Consider the following 18,728-nt stretch of genomic DNA (forward strand, 5'->3'; position numbering starts at 1 on the left):
TGAGGAAGAAAGGAAGGAAACTGAGGAATAGAGTGAATTCTGTGAAATAAAAGGCTGCGGTCACTGAAACAACATGGAATAATTTGTTAGGGACTCCTCGTCCCCGGTTCTTCTTTCCTCCCCATATTCAACCTCGTTACTTCTTTATTCATAGACTATATCAGGTAGAGTCTTTTTTAACTGGTGTAACTTCCTTATTTGTGTCACTTTTACTATCTCTATAAGAGAAGAAAATGAGAAAAATGCCTCAGTATACAGTGAGTCAACATTGTGAGATGCCTTTGGACATCATTGTCCTTGTTTTTTTTTTAAGATTTATTTATTTATTTATTATGTATACAGTGTTCTGCCTCCATGTATGCCTGCAGGCCAGAAGAGGGCACCAGATCTCATTAATAGATGTTTGTGAGCCACCATATGGTTGCTGGGAATTGAACTCAGGACCTCTGGAAGAGCAGCCAGTGCTCTTAACCTCTGAGCCATCTCTCCAGCCCCTGCCCTCGTTCTCAAATGAATGCTGCTTACACCTCTGGGAAAGCAGAATTCTACTTCTTGGTTAATCAGCCACTAGGAAAACCAACCCTGGGAATACCAGACGCATCTGGAAAAGCCACAAATTCGTATATTCCGAAGTCACCCAGAGCATCTTCGTGGCCTGAAAGGAAAAAGAACACTGCTTACAAAAGCAATGCTTCCCTCTGATATTTAAAAATGCATGCATTTATTTTTGTTTCATGGGAATAGCCACAGAACTTATCTCTATTGTCTGTTTTAAGTGATATTTGCATGAAACCATTTAGTATTACCTAGTACTATATGGTCATAATGGCTTTGAATGGTTTTGGGAATAACTTCTTCTCAAGAGGAAAAACGAAACTGAACTTGACCAATTATTCTTAAGGTCTGTTGTGGAATACTGTATTCCATATTCAAATACACATATGTAGACAGGATCATGGATTGAAGATCACTGAGGCCTTAGCCTGGATGTCACAGAAACCTTCGATGCACCTGTAATATCGACTGTGCTGCGATAGATCTAACAGAGAATATTAGAAAAGAATGAGCACTAACAGACACATAAAAGCCACTGCAACATAATAGGAACACCATCCGAACTTTATCTCGGAAATGAAGAGGGCGAAGGTAGTTTGGAGGAGCCAGATGGTTTGGGACCCTTCCCTTCTGTGATGCCCAATTACTGTAAGAGACTGGAGATGAGTCACATTCAGCTCTTAAAGTCATTTTATTTTCATTCTCTTAGCAGCCCCAGGAGGAAGTTTATGTCACTGTTATATAGATAAGGAATTTGAGGTCAAGAAAAGTAATTTTCCCAAGAGTCATGTGGCAGATATAGGACTGAAACCTGGCTCTTGGTGACACCACCATCCGCACATTAGCTCCATTGTTAACTTAGAACAGCTCGGTACAGAATCAACAATGAAGGTAGTGAGGACCGGCTGCGGACAAAGAACAGGACTGCCCCTATTACACTTCCATTTCTTCCTCTCCTTCGGTATTGTGTAGCTAGCATTGTACATCCTCCGGGAACTACAAAGGCTCCTTTTGCTTTGACAGACTAATGATGAGAAGGCCAAAGAGTGAGAATGGAGCAGAACTCATCTTCACTTCTCTGGTTTCTAGTTGCCTTGTCTGTACACGGAGTTGAGAGTCTTTCCCTAGCGTATCCTCCAGACCTGTGTGGCTCACCTTGTAAAGGGAGGACACTGAGTAATACAGGGACTGTGGCTGTGCTAATATCAGCTTCTGTTAATTCTGCTACGTTGACAGCCCTGTCTGTAAACATCCCTGGTACTCACTGATGATTAGTTAATATACATCGCTATGGATAACAGTCCTTTCCAGTCTGGCCATTACCTGAAAAGGTTTGAGCTTTTCTGTATTCTGACTCTGGTCTGGAAAAAAAAAAACAGACATATTAATCAAAGGTTATGATTGACGGAGAATGTTTTTCTTACTTTTCACAGAAATGTATACATTACCGGCCTTCTAGCTTCTGCCTTATAGCTAAAAGCAAGAGAGGGGAAAACAGAGTAAGGTGTTTTGGGTAATTTTTTTTTGCAATGTTTCTAAAATGTATTTTTTTTCTAATTTTAACTTACCTTTGTAAGGTTGGTATTTTTTCCACAGAAAAAGAAGACACATGGATATAATCAAAAACAGTGATATTCCAGTTATGCTTGCTAATGGGGACAGTGATTTTCCTTTTTGCGCAAGCTTCTCCAGTCCTAAAAAACAATAATAAATTACTATACAATCTAAAATGCTTATGATTATTCTCTAATTAAATAAGGCACCATAGCCTGTCCCGCTCTCCCTTATTCTCTCCTTCATCCCCAGATGGATGGAATACAGCGATTTAAAAACTAATCTCCAAACGCCTTGGGTACATTTGTGCCTGGAGATGTGGTGGGCACCTTGGGAAATACTGACATGAAGTACTAATCATGGGAAGTTGTTCCTGTCACACTCCTCGCTTGTGTTTGCCACCTTCCTATATCTCTCAGCTCATTGTCTCTACACCCTTAGGTGCAGGGTGTTCTCTCTGCCTCCAGTCTCTCTACATCCTCTCTCTCTGCCTTCTATCTTTCTGTTTTAGTATGACGCAGGGGTGTGATCTTTTCAGAGACACTATGGTATATATTTAAGGATGTGAGAAGAAAAGTGCTTATTTTAAATACACTTTACTGCTTTTTAAAATAACCAATCAAGAAAATCCAATTACCAAATAACATGCAAATGCAAGTTTCAATAAAATATTTAAAGTCAGTCCTGCTAGATGGCTTGACTCAGCTAGTAAAAGGATTCAGGATGGTACAAACTTGAAGACCTATCTGAGACTGATATTGAAACCCACTGTGGAAGGAAAACCTTGTCTCCTGAAAATCGTCTTCTGGCCCCTACATACGCACTGTGGGACATGCGCAGCACCACACACACATATGCATGCATACACACACATGCACACATGCACACACACACCAATAAAATAAAAATTTAATGCTAATAGCTATAATACACATACTGAGTGCTTGCAGTATACTAAATTCTGTACTCAGGATGCATGATCCATAGTAATTGCTGGGTCACCTTGGTAATCTTATTAGAGTGCAGTTATATTACCACTTCTTCTGGATGAGGAAGCCGAGGCTTGTAATGGTGGGGCTATAATGGTGGGGAGGATCCCAGGTTTTTAGGATTTCATTCTGACCCTTTCCAGTGCTGTTTGACACAACCACGTATTGACTGTGGTTATGTTACACTATCAGCTGTGGGCTCTGATATGCTTAGTCATATATTAACCTATGTAGGAGGAAGTAGTTGCGACCTTTGTCTGCCCAGACTGATGTGGACTAAATCCAGGTAATGCCACTTTTATTTTAGACACCGCCTGAGAATCTGGGTGTGATGAGGGACAGAGTGGCTACTCAGTTCTGCAATAAATGCTGAGCCAGCATCCCTTTCTTCTTCCTCCATAAAGGTGTTCAGGTCTCCAGGAGTTAAAATAAGCGGGAGCCTTTTATCACCTTCTTTTCCAAACATGGGGATATCTAAAAATCTCTTGACTTTTCCCTTGTGGAATACTATCATTTAAAATAATCTAGTCTTTTTCTGCTCAGTACAGCTGGTAAATACCAAACTCCAGTAGACAGGTCAGGGAAACCACGCTATCCCTTCTGATTTGACCATACACTGTTGTTGTCATATTCCCTTTGAGTCTGAGAGACAAGGATGGTTTCTACTAAGAGAAGTTCTGGACCATTTTGGGGTCACTGTGATCCTTTTAACTCTCTACCATTGTTTTTATTAATACCATGCTTGTTCATCAGTGATGCAAACAGTTTCTCTACTGAACTGGATTTGAATCAAACATTTATCTGGTCTAATTCTGTCACATCATAGTTGAATATCTCAATTAACTCACCAAGGTAGAAGCATTCTGTTGAAGGGAGCACTGTCCTTTTGGGAGACTTATTTCCCCTAAGCTAGTACTAAGAAAAAATAGATGTGTGTGTGTGTGTGTGTGTGTGTGTGTGAGAGAGAGAGAGAGAGAGAGAGAGAGAGAGAGAGAGAGAGAGAGAGAGAGAGAGAGTCCCATTTCTGTGCATGGGTCCATAGAGGCCAGTAAAGACATCAAATCCCCTGGAGTTGGAGTTACAGGCAGTTGTGAGCTTTCTGATCTGAACTTGAGTTCTCTGGAAGAGCAGCGAGTGTTCTTAACAGCTGAATCATCTCTTCAATCACAGAAACCTCCAAATTTAACTATCAAACATTAGATGCTTCAACTCTTTCACCTCACAATAGCCATACTATTATCCTGCCTCAAAAATAATAAATAAAGTAAATAAATAGAAAAAAATCCAGCACTTCTAAACATAAATAAGTGATTATTTTATTACGCAGAAAAACATTTTTGTCTTAGCTGGTTTTTAACATGTTCCTTAAAATTGAAAATATGCCAACAACAACTGTTTCAGACCACTCTTGATTCACTCTGGCAACCAAGTTTCTTAAACTTGGCAACAGGTTTAATACAAAATAATTGGCCGTCTTACCCTGAGACTCAAAGGACACATTTCTCGGTTTTTCATTTTATCTTTTCCTTCCTTTGATAAATAACCAAGTTTGCAGATTCCCTTTCACAGAGGGTCACAACCTTCCTGTTCCTCATTCCTCCTTGTGTCCGTGGACGTCTCCTGGTTGCCCTTTCAACACATCCCTTTGACTTCTATTCTTTGCACTCAGAGACCCACCTTGTGATGACCAATTCCTGTCACTCTAAAAGCTTGGTTGTAGTGAAGGCCAGCATCCTCTCCACAGAGACTGAGGATGCAAATGTCCCTTTTCTGAAAACAAATGATCTTTCCTTTCTCCCTCATTTAGAGTGCCGTGGGTCTGCTCTTGTCCCCGTTTCTCCACCTAGAATGCACACCAAAGGGCACCATGGCTGTGGTCTCAGCCCTAGACAAGTGTGTTTTTGGACAGCTAAGCTTCTAGAATTCTGACTTGAAAATAGTAGAGAAATTCTAGTCTTACTGCTCAGAGAATATATTTGGGACGATGGACTCGTTTACCAAAGCTGGAGGGCAAATATTTGCCCCCTCCTTAAGCAAACAAATAAAATGGACTAACATGCCAAGTGTAAATATAGGCAAGAGGTGTGGTATCCATGGTATCGCTACCCTGCTGTTCGAGGCTGCACCCCAACAGGACAGCCATATGCTACATAGGCAGTGTGTCTATTTCTAGGTGGGGATGGGGCCCTGAGAACTCTTCCATCCAATCTGTTCACTTCTGATGGCAGCTGCCTCAGGTCCCCATGGAGATGAAGATGACATACTCTGGGCTGTGTTACCTACACACTTCTCATGCCCGCTTGACAGACACAGGTGTTATGGAGTAGGTCCTAAAGCTGCTATGATCAAAGGTCTCAAGATCCAGACGTCAAGGCTAAGGTGGTATCTCAATCTGTATCTTAACTTACCCAAAGTTGAAAAACTTGTAGCAAAATAGGAGAAATCAATCAATTTCTCTTACTAGTTTATGTTCTTTCCTATTTTTAAATGAAAAGATTTGGATTATAATTTTTAATGATTGATTATCCACATTACATATACATTTAAAACACTTCTATTCTAGATACCTCTTAAACCATGTCCACATGCTCTCGGGGAATTTTGAATATTGAATTTTGAAGTACACTTTAATATCTTCATTAAATACAAACCTTTAAATGGCTACATTTCTATATATATCTCACAGTAGTAATTTAGGTTTAGTTAATACTTTAAAATATGGATATGTGTATTTAAAGAAGTCCTTAATTAAGGTGGTAAAATCATTACTTTCAAATATAAATGCTAGTTCATTATTTTTCTTTGGGTTCACCTTCTTATTTAGCTTCTTTAGGATCACAAATTATAGACTCAATGTCCTTTATTTATGGCTAGAAACCAATTATGAGTGAGTACATCCCATGTTCATCTTTTTGAGTCTGGGTTACCTCACTCAGGATAGTGTTTTCTATTTCCATCGATTTGCATGCAAAATTCAAGATGTCATTGTTTTTTACCGCTGAGTAGTGCTCTAATGTGTATATATTCCATCATATTACAAAAACATTTGTTAAACTAGTTCATTATTTTAATGCCTATTATTTTCTTGAAACAACTAGACATTACTTTTAGCTATAGATATTTTTTTTCTCGTAAGTATGAAATAGTCATGTGGACAAAGTACCTGCATATTTTTTACATTAAATTAGCTGAGAAATTATTTAAAGAAAACATTTTGAATACAGATATCCATATTTTGAAGTATTTACTGAGCCTAAATCACTACTGTGGGATGCACTATATACACACTGCTTTATACTCATAATCCTGTATGTATTGATTAAAAGGTCAATATCCACACCAATAGCTTAGTGACCTAAAAAGAATAGAATTTTTGAAATTGTTAAAAAAAAGTCTTTGAATTCAGAAGCTATTTTGTCATTCAATTGCTGTGTGACTCTTCCAATTGCCTCTGTTTTCTTTAGATATCTCCACTGAGTTACAGAAAGGTCAATTAATAATATCTCAAATTAGCTGTGAATCATAGCCCACAGAGGTGGAAGTCCCCATCTGTCTAGCTTCACGCAGGCTGAAGACAGAGAGCTAATTGCCACCTTCTCCAGCTTTCCTCTCCTTAACTGAAAGCCACCAATAAAACTTTTGATTATTTCCCGACCTTGTTATTTTCTTTCGCATCTGTGACCCTGAGTCATCTTTGACTGCCTTTCCCTTCCCCCTCTATGTCTTATTGCTGAAACTTCAAAGCAGTTACATAGTTTTGCCTCATTAAAAATGAGGAGATTCATCTATTTTCTGCAAGTTGCGTCTGGGTGACACAAAACTTCAACTTGATTCTAGAAACATCTTACAAACTATTTCAAATTCCCTACAAGTCTTAATACAGCTTGTCTGTCAGAATGCATATTCTATAAGTGTTCGGCTGGCCTTGTAAGCAACGGCCATGTGTATCAGTTCGTGCTGCAGAAATTCATTAATCTTTGTTGCAGAAATTCATTCATTTTGAAACAGAAACAGTGAACACAACACATCACATCTGCATTAGTGATCTTCTTCTGTTTTTTACTTTTGTTGGAGACAAAGCTCAGTGAACCTTGAATATTGGAAAACAGCTATGAAAAACCACAATGAGGCCACGAATGTTGACAATCCTGGTTCACTCTGGAAAATGAGCACCTGTTCTCCTTGTTTACTACAATAACAAATGCCAGACTTTGTACAGGTCAAACAGGTTTTTGAGACTTTGCTAAGGACAATTATCCGACATGAAAACTGTATCTGTCTTTGGTAATAAAATCTTGGTCAAATACCGGGGGCTTCTGATATTATGAACACTTACTGGCTGAATATTAACGCAGAAAGTTAATAAGTAGGGAAGACTCTATTGTAATATACTACTACATATTATACTTACATTTCCACTTGCAGTGAGCATAAAGAACAAGTCTAACCTGATACTAAGATCTCACCAAATCATCCCATATATGCTTTGGTACACACACACACACAACCTTGTTCTAAACTAAATTTCTGTTAGTTACATGGTGAAAAGCTGCTTGAGCCTATAAAAATATAGTAAATTATAAGGCAAAAGATGTTCTTTAGTTGTCTGTAGGTTTGATACATCACATTTTGGTTAGGGGTTATTATCAGGGGTTGCTTGAATCTCAGTGCCTAGCTCTTATTTGTCCAATAGTAGGCGACAAATAATACATGCGAGCTAATTTTAACCACTTTGAGCACATGCTCTGGAGGGTCTACAAGGAAAATGTATTACCTTTTACTGCCCCAAAGGGGCACAATTTGGGTAAGTATTTTGTAAATATACTGGGCAAAAGAAAGATACAGTTATGTAAAATTTAAATTCAAGTGAATAAAGATGAAATAAAATTGAAACTTTAATCCTCAGTTGCATAGCCATGTTTGAATCATTGAAAAGCTAAGCAAGGTTAGTGGCCTCCATGTTGAAGGTGATGGTATTGACAATTTCCTACTTGCGTAAAGTTCTACTGGACAACAATATTACAGGCAGAATTAAGGAGCTAAAAGTATTCAATGGAAGAAAGAAAGCATCTTCAACAAATGGTGCTGCCATAACTGGATGTCAACCTGTAGAAGAATGAAAATAGATCCATATCTACCACCCTGCACAAAACTCAAGTCCAAATGGATCAAAGACCTCAATATCAATCTGAACACATTGAATATGATAGAAGAGATAGTGGGAAGTACTCTACGACATATGGGCATGGGAGATCGCTTCCTACGTATAACCCCAGCAGCACAGACATTAAGGCAACATTGAATAAATGGGACCTCCTGAAACTGAGAAGCTTCTGTAAAGCAAAAGACACTGTCACTAAGACAAAAAAAAAAAACAACCTTGTAGTAATAAGGGCGGCGGCGGGGCTATGTCCCCAAAACCCCAGCCACCTGCCCTGCCCGGGCTAGCTTATGCCCCAAATAATTACACGGACACTGTATTCTTTTAAACACTGCTCTGGCCCATTTCTAATAATCTATGTAGCGCCCCTAGGTGCGCTTACCGGGAAGATTCTAGCCTAAGTCCATCCTGGGTCGGAGCTGGGGCATGGTGTGCGTCTTCCCTGGAGCAGGTAGCATGGCGTCTCTCCTGCGTCTGCTCCGGAGAGCGGAGCTGTGGAGTCTGACCTCACTTCCTCTTCCTCCCGGCATTCTGTTCTGTTTACTCCACCCACCTAAGGGTGGGCCTATCCAATGGGCCTAGCAGTTTCTTTATTGCTTAACCAAGGAAATCAACAGATTGATATGACACTCCCCCATCACTTCCCCTTTTTCTGTTTAAACAAAAAAGAAAGGCTTTAACTTCAACCTAGCAAAATTACATATAACAAAACAGTTATCAAGTAAAAGTTACATCAGAAACATTTATACATATAACAAAATTGACCGTAAATCTCTATCAATAAAGCAAAATCTATACTAATGCAAATTATTCATGTCTATATCATATCCCCCTTTAAATGTAAAAGAACGTTTTATAAACCATATTTGGGAACATGGGCGCAGTTTTTTCTCTCCAAACTGCTTCCTGCTGAATGGGGGCGCTGTTAATCAGATCATTTAGGGTGTAACCTGTGTGCCAGGTTTATCTCAGTTGGCAGTTGAGTGACGTAATTTTTTGAGGGCGTTCACAGGAACATTTCAGGAGGTCGTGGTCTATCATACCAAATCGGGATAGAAGAAATCCAAAGGGTCTGGTCCTCTGTGAAAACAAAAGAAGACTCTCTCCAAAGCATCATATCCTTAGACCCAAATTCTGAAATCGTAATACCCTTATATCCATTCTGGTTTAGTTTGGCAGCCCATGTAATGAAATGTCTCTCTGTACTTAGCTCCTTCACAGTCAAAAATTTTAAAGAAAACACAATAATACAAAGAATCCAGACTCTCTGTGAATTTTTCATCTTTACGCGGCTTATTTTTACTCTATCAGTTTACTTTATTCTGTCTCTTTAAAGACTTTACCTTTTTTTTTTAAAACCATTAACTTTATTCTCTATATTCCTTTTCTTCTCTCTCTCAAGCCTACGTACATTCATCCAACAGTGTGACTCGTTTAGTGGTCTGAATCTGTCCTATTGTGAATCTGCAATTTTTTACTATCCAGGAGCACTTTTGATTTACACCTTTAAATCACTAGGCGCTAAGCTGCAACATTTCTAGGTTAACTTTTTGCTTTTTGAGCGCATATCTTTGACCTGGAATAACCTTGTAGACCAGGCTGTCTTTGAACTCTCAGAGATCCGCCTGTCTCTGCCTCCCAGGCATTGGGATTAAAGGCGTGTGCTACTACACCTTGAACTCACAGAGATCTGTTTATCTCTGCCTTCTAAGCACTGGGATTAAAGGCGTGTGCTACCACACCTTGAAGTCACAGAAGTTTGCTTTAAGAATTTTAACTTTTAGTCTGCATATATTTTTAACACACTTTAAACCATTCAGAAATTTTCTGTCTTTGAATCTCTCTTTACTGTATATCTCTCTTTTTCTGATGACAAGAGCCTTTAATTTGCCAAGCAATATCAGTAGGACTAAAGGCGTGGCTTTGCCAGCTAGATCCAGTCCATTCCTTAGCTTTCCAGCCTCATGGCTGAGGTACAGGCTGCAAGGTCCCTGCCAGCCAGCGAGCTACAACAGACAACACTCAAGTCCTCTCTCAGTAGCCGGCCCTCCTGCCTCCAACAGTCAGAAGTTTGCCCTGGCAGGATGGCCCAAAAGCCAGCATTTTTAAACGCGCAGCTTTTTTCCTGCTACGGCTGAAAACCGAAAAGCATGCGTTCAGCTTTTCATCAACACTGTTTAAGTGTTTTGTGGCAGGACCTCTTAATGAGCTGCAGGCTTTGCAGCTAAAGCTGAGTCAGGAAGCCTCTCTTAGATGAGGCGCTTGCTTGCTCTGGCAAGCAGAGTAGACCCAAGAGATTGCCATAAGAAACATGCTTTACTCTATTCTTTTCCAAGCTTTCTCAGGCTTTCTGTGGACTCAGTTAGCCACACGTCTGGGCGCCATTTGTAGTAATAAGGGCGGCGGCGGGGCTATGTCCCCAAAACCCCAGCCACCTGCCCTGCCCGGGCTAGCTTATGCCCCAAATAATTACACGGACACTGTATTCTTTTAAACACTGCTCTGGCCCATTTCTAATAATCTATGTAGCGCCCCTAGGTGCGCTTACCGGGAAGATTCTAGCCTAAGTCCATCCTGGGTCGGAGCTGGGGCATGGTGTGCGTCTTCCCTGGAGCAGGTAGCATGGCGTCTCTCCTGCGTCTGCTCCGGAGAGCGGAGCTGTGGAGTCTGACCTCACTTCCTCTTCCTCCCGGCATTCTGTTCTGTTTACTCCACCCACCTAAGGGTGGGCCTATCCAATGGGCCTAGCAGTTTCTTTATTGCTTAACCAAGGAAATCAACAGATTGATATGACACTCCCCCATCACAACCTACTGACTGGGAGAAGATCTTCACCAACCCCGTAACAGACAAAGGTCTGATCTCCAAAATATATAAAGAACTCAAGAAAGTAGACCTTAAAATGCTAATTAACCCAATTAAAAAATGGGGCACTGAGCTGAACAGAGAATTCTCAAAAGAAGAAGTTCAAATGGCCAAAAGACACTTAAGGTCATGCTCAACCTCCTTAGCAATCAGGGAAATGCAAATCAAAACAACTTTGAGATACCATCTTACACCTGTCAGAATGGCTAAAATCAAGAACACCAATGATAGCCTTTGCTGGAGAGGTTGTGGAGTAAGGGGCACACTCATCCTTTGCTGGTGGGAATGCAAACTTGTGCAACCACTTTGGAAATCAGTGTGGCGATTTCTCAGGAAATTCGGGATCAACTTACCCCAGGACCCAGCAATACCACTCTTGGGAATATACCCAAGAGATGCCCTATCATATTACAAAAGCATTTGTTCAACTATGTTCATAGCAGCATTATTTGTAATAGCCAGAACCTGGAAACAACCTAGATGCCCTTCAATGGAAGAATGGATGAAGAAAGTGTGGAATATATACATATTAGAGTACTACTCAGCTGTAAAAAACAATGACATCTTGAATTTAGCAATGGAATGATCTTGATTTAGCAATGTAAATGGTTGGAAATAGAAAACACTATCCTGAGTGAGGTAAGCCAGACCCAAAAAGATGAACATGGGATATACTCACTCATGATTGGTTTCTAGCCATAAATAAGGGACATTGAGCCTATAATTTGTGATCCTAGAGAAGCTAAATAAGAAGGTGAATCCAAAGAAAAACATATAGTTATCCTCCTGGATATTGGAAGTAGACAAGATTGCCAGGCAATAATTGGGAACTTGGCGGTGGGGTGGGATGGGGGTAAGGGGAAATGGGGAGAAAAAAGTGAGAAGGGGAGGATGGGGGAGCTTGGGGGAATGGGATGGTTGGGATAAAGGAAGGGTGGATATGGGAGCAGGGAAGTATATATCCTAATTAAGGGAGCCATCTTAGGGTTGGCAAGAGACTTGACTCTAGAGGGGCTCCCAGGTGTTCAGGGAGATGTCCCCAGTTAGTTCCTGGGGCAGTTGAGGAGAGGGAACCTGAAATGAACCTATCCTAGAGCCATACTGATGAATATCTTGCATATCACCATAGAACCTTCATCTGGCAATGGATCGAGATAGAGACAGAGACCTACATTGGAGCACCGGACTGAGCTCCCAAGGTCCAAATGAGGAGCAGAAGTAAGGAGAACATGAGCAAGGAAGTCAGGATCACGAGGGGTGCACCCACCCACTGAGACAGTGGAGCTGATCTATTGGGAGCTCACCAAGGCCAGCTGGACTGGGACTGAAAAAGTATGGGATAAAACCAGACTCTTTGAACAGGGCGGACAATGAGGGCTGCTGAAAAGCCAAGGACAATGGCATTGGGTTTTGATCCTACTGCATGTACTGGCTTTGTGGGAGCCTAGCCTGTTTGGATGCTCACCTTCCTAGACCTGGATGGAGGGGGGAGGACCATGGACTTCCCACAGGGCAGGGAACCCTGACTGCTCTTTGGACTGGAGAGAGAGGGAGAGAGGAGTGGGGGAAGGGGGAAAGGAGTGGGGGGGTGGGTGTAGCGAGCTGCGTGGAATCACAACTGATGGAGATGTATAATCAACTCCTATGGCTAAGGCCTGACCTATGCTATGATCACGCAATGATTATCAGCTGCTTGCATATGCGTGAACCTATGGGCAGTGCCCATATGGCAATCTGGGATTGGCAGCCCGTGCCTAAGTAAGGGCTGGGAGAGGTTTGCCTGGAGAGAAAGAAAAAGAGAGAGAGGTCAAAGAGAGAGGAGAGAGAGAGGAAAAAAGGAGAGAGGAAAGAGGTCAACGGAGAGAGAGGAAGGAAGAGAGAGAGAAAGTGAATAAAGTCCTGGAATAAAACTGCAGTGAGAAGAGCTCCGGTGGTCACGTCATCCTTGCGGGACGAGGGTGGCCGTGACAGATGGGGAGGGAAATGGGAGGCGGGGAGGAGGCAGAAATTTTTCAATAAAAAAAATATCAAAAAATGTTCATCAAGACAGTATATGAATTGCAATATACTTAATTTTACAAATATGTATACCTTAAATCTCAAATAGTTCTAAGAGAACAGACATTTCTTTATCACCCTGTAGGCTTTGTCCAGTTTGATATGCCTTTGTGACTCCCTAAGATGCTCTTATTGAATTATAAATTCACTGGGGGAATAACCAATAATCAGCAGTTGTCATACTTGTACTAAGTGTTATTTGAGTCCAAATGTCATAATTCAAGCTCCTGACCCAGCAGGTCTGGAGTGTCTTCAAAATTGGTTTGTTTATCTGTTTATTTGGAGACAAGGTCATGATTTGTACTCCACGCTAACACTGACAGAGGATTCCTTCTGCCTTGGCCACTTGAGAAACTACATTTCAAACTGCCTAGGTGATTTTGATGCAGGCAGCTGAATGAGTGTAGATGGCATGTTTTAGCCTAAGGATTAAAAATATACCTGTATAGTCAGGCAGTGATGGTGCATGCCTTTATTCCCAGAACTTGGGAGGCAGAGGCAGGTGGATCTCCTTGAGCTTGAGGCCAGTCTGGTCTACAGAGCCAGTGCCAAGACAGGCTCCAAAGCTACACAGAAATCCTGTCTCAAAAACAAACAAACAAAATCTGTGTAAATTGTCATTTTAGTTTTGCTTCCTTTATTGAATGCAATATACTGAGCTTCTCTGTGCTATGTGTCTTACTCTAGGCACTAGGGGTGATGCTATGGAACAGAGGCATCTGTGGACTCATGGTTGTGATGCTTTGTGGACTTGTTCCTTCACCAAGGCAATCATCCAAGTCATTGCTTCCTATTCAGACTGTGGGCTTTTCCTTAAGCTGTATCAGGTTTGTCTTTTCTCTGTATGCAAGGGTATTGAATGTAACAGAAGAAATAATAATGGAAGATTAAAAACAGGAAGAGTGCAGGAGGAAGAGGTAGAAGGGCAATAAGAGGAAAGACAAAGAAAAAGTAGAAGAAAGGAGGGAAGTAGGTAGATTTGGGAGCTAAACATGTAGACTAGACAGAGCTTGGTGGTTGAGTGTAGTACAGGGCACAAGGATCAGAAAACAGGAGTTTGAGGTGATACTTAGTTTTCTGCTAAGCTCGTAGATTATAGGGAAATTCACTTAAAAGTGGGGGACATACAGACAGAATAGGTATGTAGGAAAAAGGAAAGTGGTTCAGTCCTGCTAATTTAGACTTATCTTCTGCTTTTATTAGAACCTCTGGGGGGGGGTATCTAGAAGGCAGATGTGGGTACAGCTGTAGAGCTTTGAAGACAACGATGTGAGTAGGCCGGCGTTACGAGATACTGTGGGTACGAGGAGAATAGCACAGGGATGACACTAGAGAGCAGAACCATGCTCCGCAGAGAAGTTCATGGGATGGGAATTCGTGTCCCTAACAAGCTGCAGTTCACCTTTTGGGCCATGGCATTTCTAAGATGCAACTTCTAGAGAATTCTGAATTTTATAGACTTATGAAAGTTGTTTCCACGTCCGTTAGGTTCTTGATAAACACTTCTATTGATTTCAAGTACGTCAAGAATGAGAAAAGAAGAGGAACCAATGAAGACCGAGGAGCAAGCGGAAAATGGAAACCCAAGACCCCAACTCCTCCGTATTTGTTCTTCTACCTTAATTTAATGGTACACATAAACCTTTAACTGAGAAGTCTATTCCCTTTATGCATCTGATCATAAAATTAGGAACGCAATAACACACCTAGAAATAATTTACTGACTCTTCATAGCTCCCCAAACTGTCATTTAAATTTCCCTCCATTTTGTTTTGAGTTTTCATTCTTGGATCCTCAAAACTCATGGCTTAGTTAACTGAGAAAAGAGACCATTCAAACAACAGTAAAATTATGTTGTCTTCTTCATAGGCACTTGGGAAACTAAGGCTGGCCATACCTTTCTGTTTTATAAAGGTTTGCTCTTTCACACACTTACCTACGGAAGTGATGACGACAGTGAAGTGGGCTTCATCTCGCCTTCCCGTCATGTTGTTGTAAGCACAGCACACGTAGTCAGCAGTCTTCTGGGCCACTTTCTCAGACGTGACTTCTAGACGAGGCCCATGTTTAATGACGTATGTTGTATTGTCAGATCTTTGGATCCAGGAGTAGGTGTTGGGGGGATAAGAATCAGCAGAACAATCAAATAGGATGGCTTCACCTAGGTCAACGGTGAACACTTCTCCCAACTTTTGCCCTTTATCAGAATTAACTTGAAGTCCGTAAGGTCCATCTGTATTCAAGCAAAGAAGAGATGGAGGGTGTGTGTCATATGAAGAGTCACAGCACAGTTTCAGGGCTTGAGGAGTTTATGTCTTCATGTAGACTTGAGGAAAGGCAGCCTCACTTAAACCCTCAATTATATCTCTAGGTTTCATTCTGATATTCTCAAAACTGGAAAGTACTTGATTGGACATATTTGCAATAGTTAAGGCTTGAAACTTAGTCTACAGATTTAAAGACACTGACATCATGAGTGTAGGGCTAAGCTTTTTGTGCCATATTGATAAATGCACATGGTCACTAGGCAACCTCTGTCTTTCTGAAATAGGAATTACACTTGAAAACACTTTTACAACAAATAGGTACTATTTTCTCCTTGGCAAGCATACTTTGAGAAGTGTCTGTTTTTCCTCTTAATGTCAGGTCATGCAAATATTTATCAAAGACCATTTCAGAAGGAACACAGATTTGTACAAATAGGTAGGTGTTTCAGATTTTCTTAAGATTTTTACAGATTAAAAAAGTTCTTCTAGCTGGTGTTGGTGTATGCCATTAATCCCAGCACTAGGGTTTCAGAGTCAGGCAGACGTCTGAGTTCAAGGCCAACATGGTCCACAGAGTGAGTTCTAGGACAGTCATGGCTACACAGGGAAACCCTGTTTTGAGAAAAAAATTAAAAGAAATCCTTCTAAGCCTTAGATTCCATTTGGAATACACACACACACACATTACATACCACTCTCTCACACACAGACACCACATATACCACACACACGCACCACACATACACCATAAACACACAACACACACACAGCACACAGACGCAGCATACACATACCTTATACACAATCTCACACAGACCACACACGCACTCACTCTCACACAGCGCACACACCCAATAACACATCTTCATTGAAAAATTAAAGAGCTACTTCACTATGGCTGTTTGACTGTGTTTTCCCACACTTCCGCATCTATGAGAATCACTATGGCATTAGACCAGTTGAAGACACATGCCACAGGCCTTCTTGTAGAGAATGAGAGCAATATTAAAAATATTTCCCAGAGCCTGGCGGTGGTGGCGCACGCCTTTAATCCCAGCACTCGGGAGGCAGAGGCAGGTGGATCTCTGTGAGTTCGAGACCAGCCTGGTCTACAGAGCTAGTTCCAGGACAGGCTCCAAAGCCACAGAGAAACCCTGTCTCGAAAAACCAAAAAAAAAAAATATTTCCCAGATATGAGGTTTCTCCTCTAGTCTAAGTTATTTTGGGGGCTGGAGAGATGGCTCAGCCATTAAAGGCTAGGCTCACAACCAAAAATATAAGTTATTTTGGGCATGGCTATACTCACTTTTCACTTGACATTAACTGACATTTACTTGACACTGGCCCCAGGAAGGAACTCCAAGTAGTCAGACATATAGATTACATTTTATCTTAAATAAGTTTCACGAGACAAATGTTATTTTCATTATTATAGTTTTAAATGTAATTTCCCATAGTCACATAGCTATTAGACAGCATTACTGGGACATTTAAAGCAATAAGGTTTATGCTATATAATTTTTCTATGTCAGAATATTGTTGGCTAACCATATTGCTTTATGATAAATTACCCTCTCATGTAATTAGTCAAGCAACCATTTAATTGTCAAAGGTTTGAGAGATAATAAGTATAAAATGATTTGCATTTAAATATTTAGGAATGTGTGTGTATATTTGTGACCATTTAACAAACAGGCCATGGATTTTGAAAGAGATCAAGGAGGTGTAGGGGAGAGATTGGAGGTAGGAAAGGAAAATGGGAAGTAATATAATTATAAAAATTATAGTTAGTATGCAAACAATTTGCATTGTTAAGGAATTTACAAACTGTATTAACTACTCAGTATTTTCATTTCTTTTTAAAAGCCGCCATAACTCTCTCTGTGTGTGTAATCATGTGATGTAAGGACAAGATTTTAGGGTAACATTTTTCTCAACCATGAATTAAGTGTTCTTTGGAATTTATTTATACTTTTGGGGTCTCTTCATCTCTTAATATAAAAATATAGATTAGCTAACTGCCAAAATTATTATGCTTTTGAAGTTATGACAAAATTCTTGATATTGCGCTCTAGCATTTGGGGCTATTGTCAAACCGATCTTAGTCAAGTTTGTAGATCTTCATTGTGCCATAATTTTCTGGTCCATCTGCCTTCATGAAGACAAGTTTCATAAGATATAACAGAAACTGGAAATAGTGTTTTATAGAGTATCTTTAGTTATATAGCCGGTTTTCCTTCTGAAGACATAGGACAATGTGAAGTGCCCCACAGCACTATATTACTATGGTTATAGCAGTAAACCTACTGCCAGGAGGAAAGCAGAAGCTAGCTTAGTCAGTCCTTGCTATCCTGAGGAACTGGTTACAGGATCCACTCTGGGTACCAAATTGGTAGATGCTCAATTTCCCTATAGAAGCTGGAGTGCTAACTGTAGGTTATTTACATATATCCCCTTGTAAAATTTAAACATGCTTAAATATGGTTAGATTACTTATAACACTGAATACGAGGTAAATGGTCTGTAAATAGTTGTATATTAGAAATGAAAAATTGTTTTAATGATTCAGAAAAAAAATCAACGTCAAGGTTACTCATGCACGATGCTGTTCTAGGCATCAAGGAGGAACTGGGATATTGAAGATAGCGCCTAAGACTGAGTCTTCCGCTCTGTGCTGCGATGGGGGCTCTTTCTTTAGGTTGCCAGCACTGATGAGATATATAAGGCAGTACAGTCAGGGGCCACTAACTGCTTCACGTAGAGGAGAGGCAACGGAACAAATGGTGTGTGGTTTGGAAGTTCAAGAGACCTCTGTTCATGTGCACAATATAAAATCGGAGAGTCGTTTTAGACAGAGCAATAGAGATGTGAAAAGGAACACAGGAGTGACCGTAAAAACAGGTTTCGATTCCTATCTTCCCACTGGCTTCCACTTACCAGGGTTTACAGAACATGCCTGTGACGACCCATTGCTGTGTAATTGATCTCACGTGGGAAGAACTGTGGTGCCTTTCAAAGTGGGCCGTGTTCTTCCCAGCTCCAGGAGGAACTCCCCTGGAATTGCCTCAAGATCTTGCCATATATTTGAGTATTCCCACAGATAGCATTTCTCTAATCTTGGATGGTGGGTTTGACTCTATGGAAGACGTACATATACAGAGTCATGGTTGCTGAGTAGTACCAATAATTTTAAAATAGCTTGTTGTAAATAAAACATCCTTTGAAAGAAGAGAACTTGATAATGCAGTTTTCTTCTTTGATCACATGTCTGTTGATTTT

The 18,728-nt window shown here is 40.6% G+C and overlaps 1 protein-coding gene across 2 annotated transcripts in view; it reads right to left on the reverse strand.

Annotated features, from left to right (window-relative positions):
• Hepacam2 (HEPACAM family member 2) overlaps nucleotides 1-18,728 on the reverse strand; it is a 43,316-nt gene that overhangs the window by 6,658 nt on the left and 17,930 nt on the right. For both annotated transcript variants that reach the window (XM_075953719.1, XM_075953718.1), the window contains exons 4-8: nucleotides 15,119-15,415; nucleotides 2,124-2,249; nucleotides 2,004-2,028; nucleotides 1,879-1,916; nucleotides 582-655 (exon numbers count right to left, since the gene is read on the reverse strand). In XM_075953719.1, coding sequence (XP_075809834.1) covers nucleotides 582-655; nucleotides 1,879-1,916; nucleotides 2,004-2,028; nucleotides 2,124-2,249; nucleotides 15,119-15,415 — 560 coding nt within the window. The remainder of the gene's footprint in view (nucleotides 1-581; nucleotides 656-1,878; nucleotides 1,917-2,003; nucleotides 2,029-2,123; nucleotides 2,250-15,118; nucleotides 15,416-18,728) is intronic.

This window comes from Microtus pennsylvanicus, chromosome 19 (genome assembly GCF_037038515.1).
Source record: "Microtus pennsylvanicus isolate mMicPen1 chromosome 19, mMicPen1.hap1, whole genome shotgun sequence".
Classification (NCBI taxonomy): Eukaryota; Metazoa; Chordata; class Mammalia; order Rodentia; family Cricetidae; genus Microtus; species Microtus pennsylvanicus.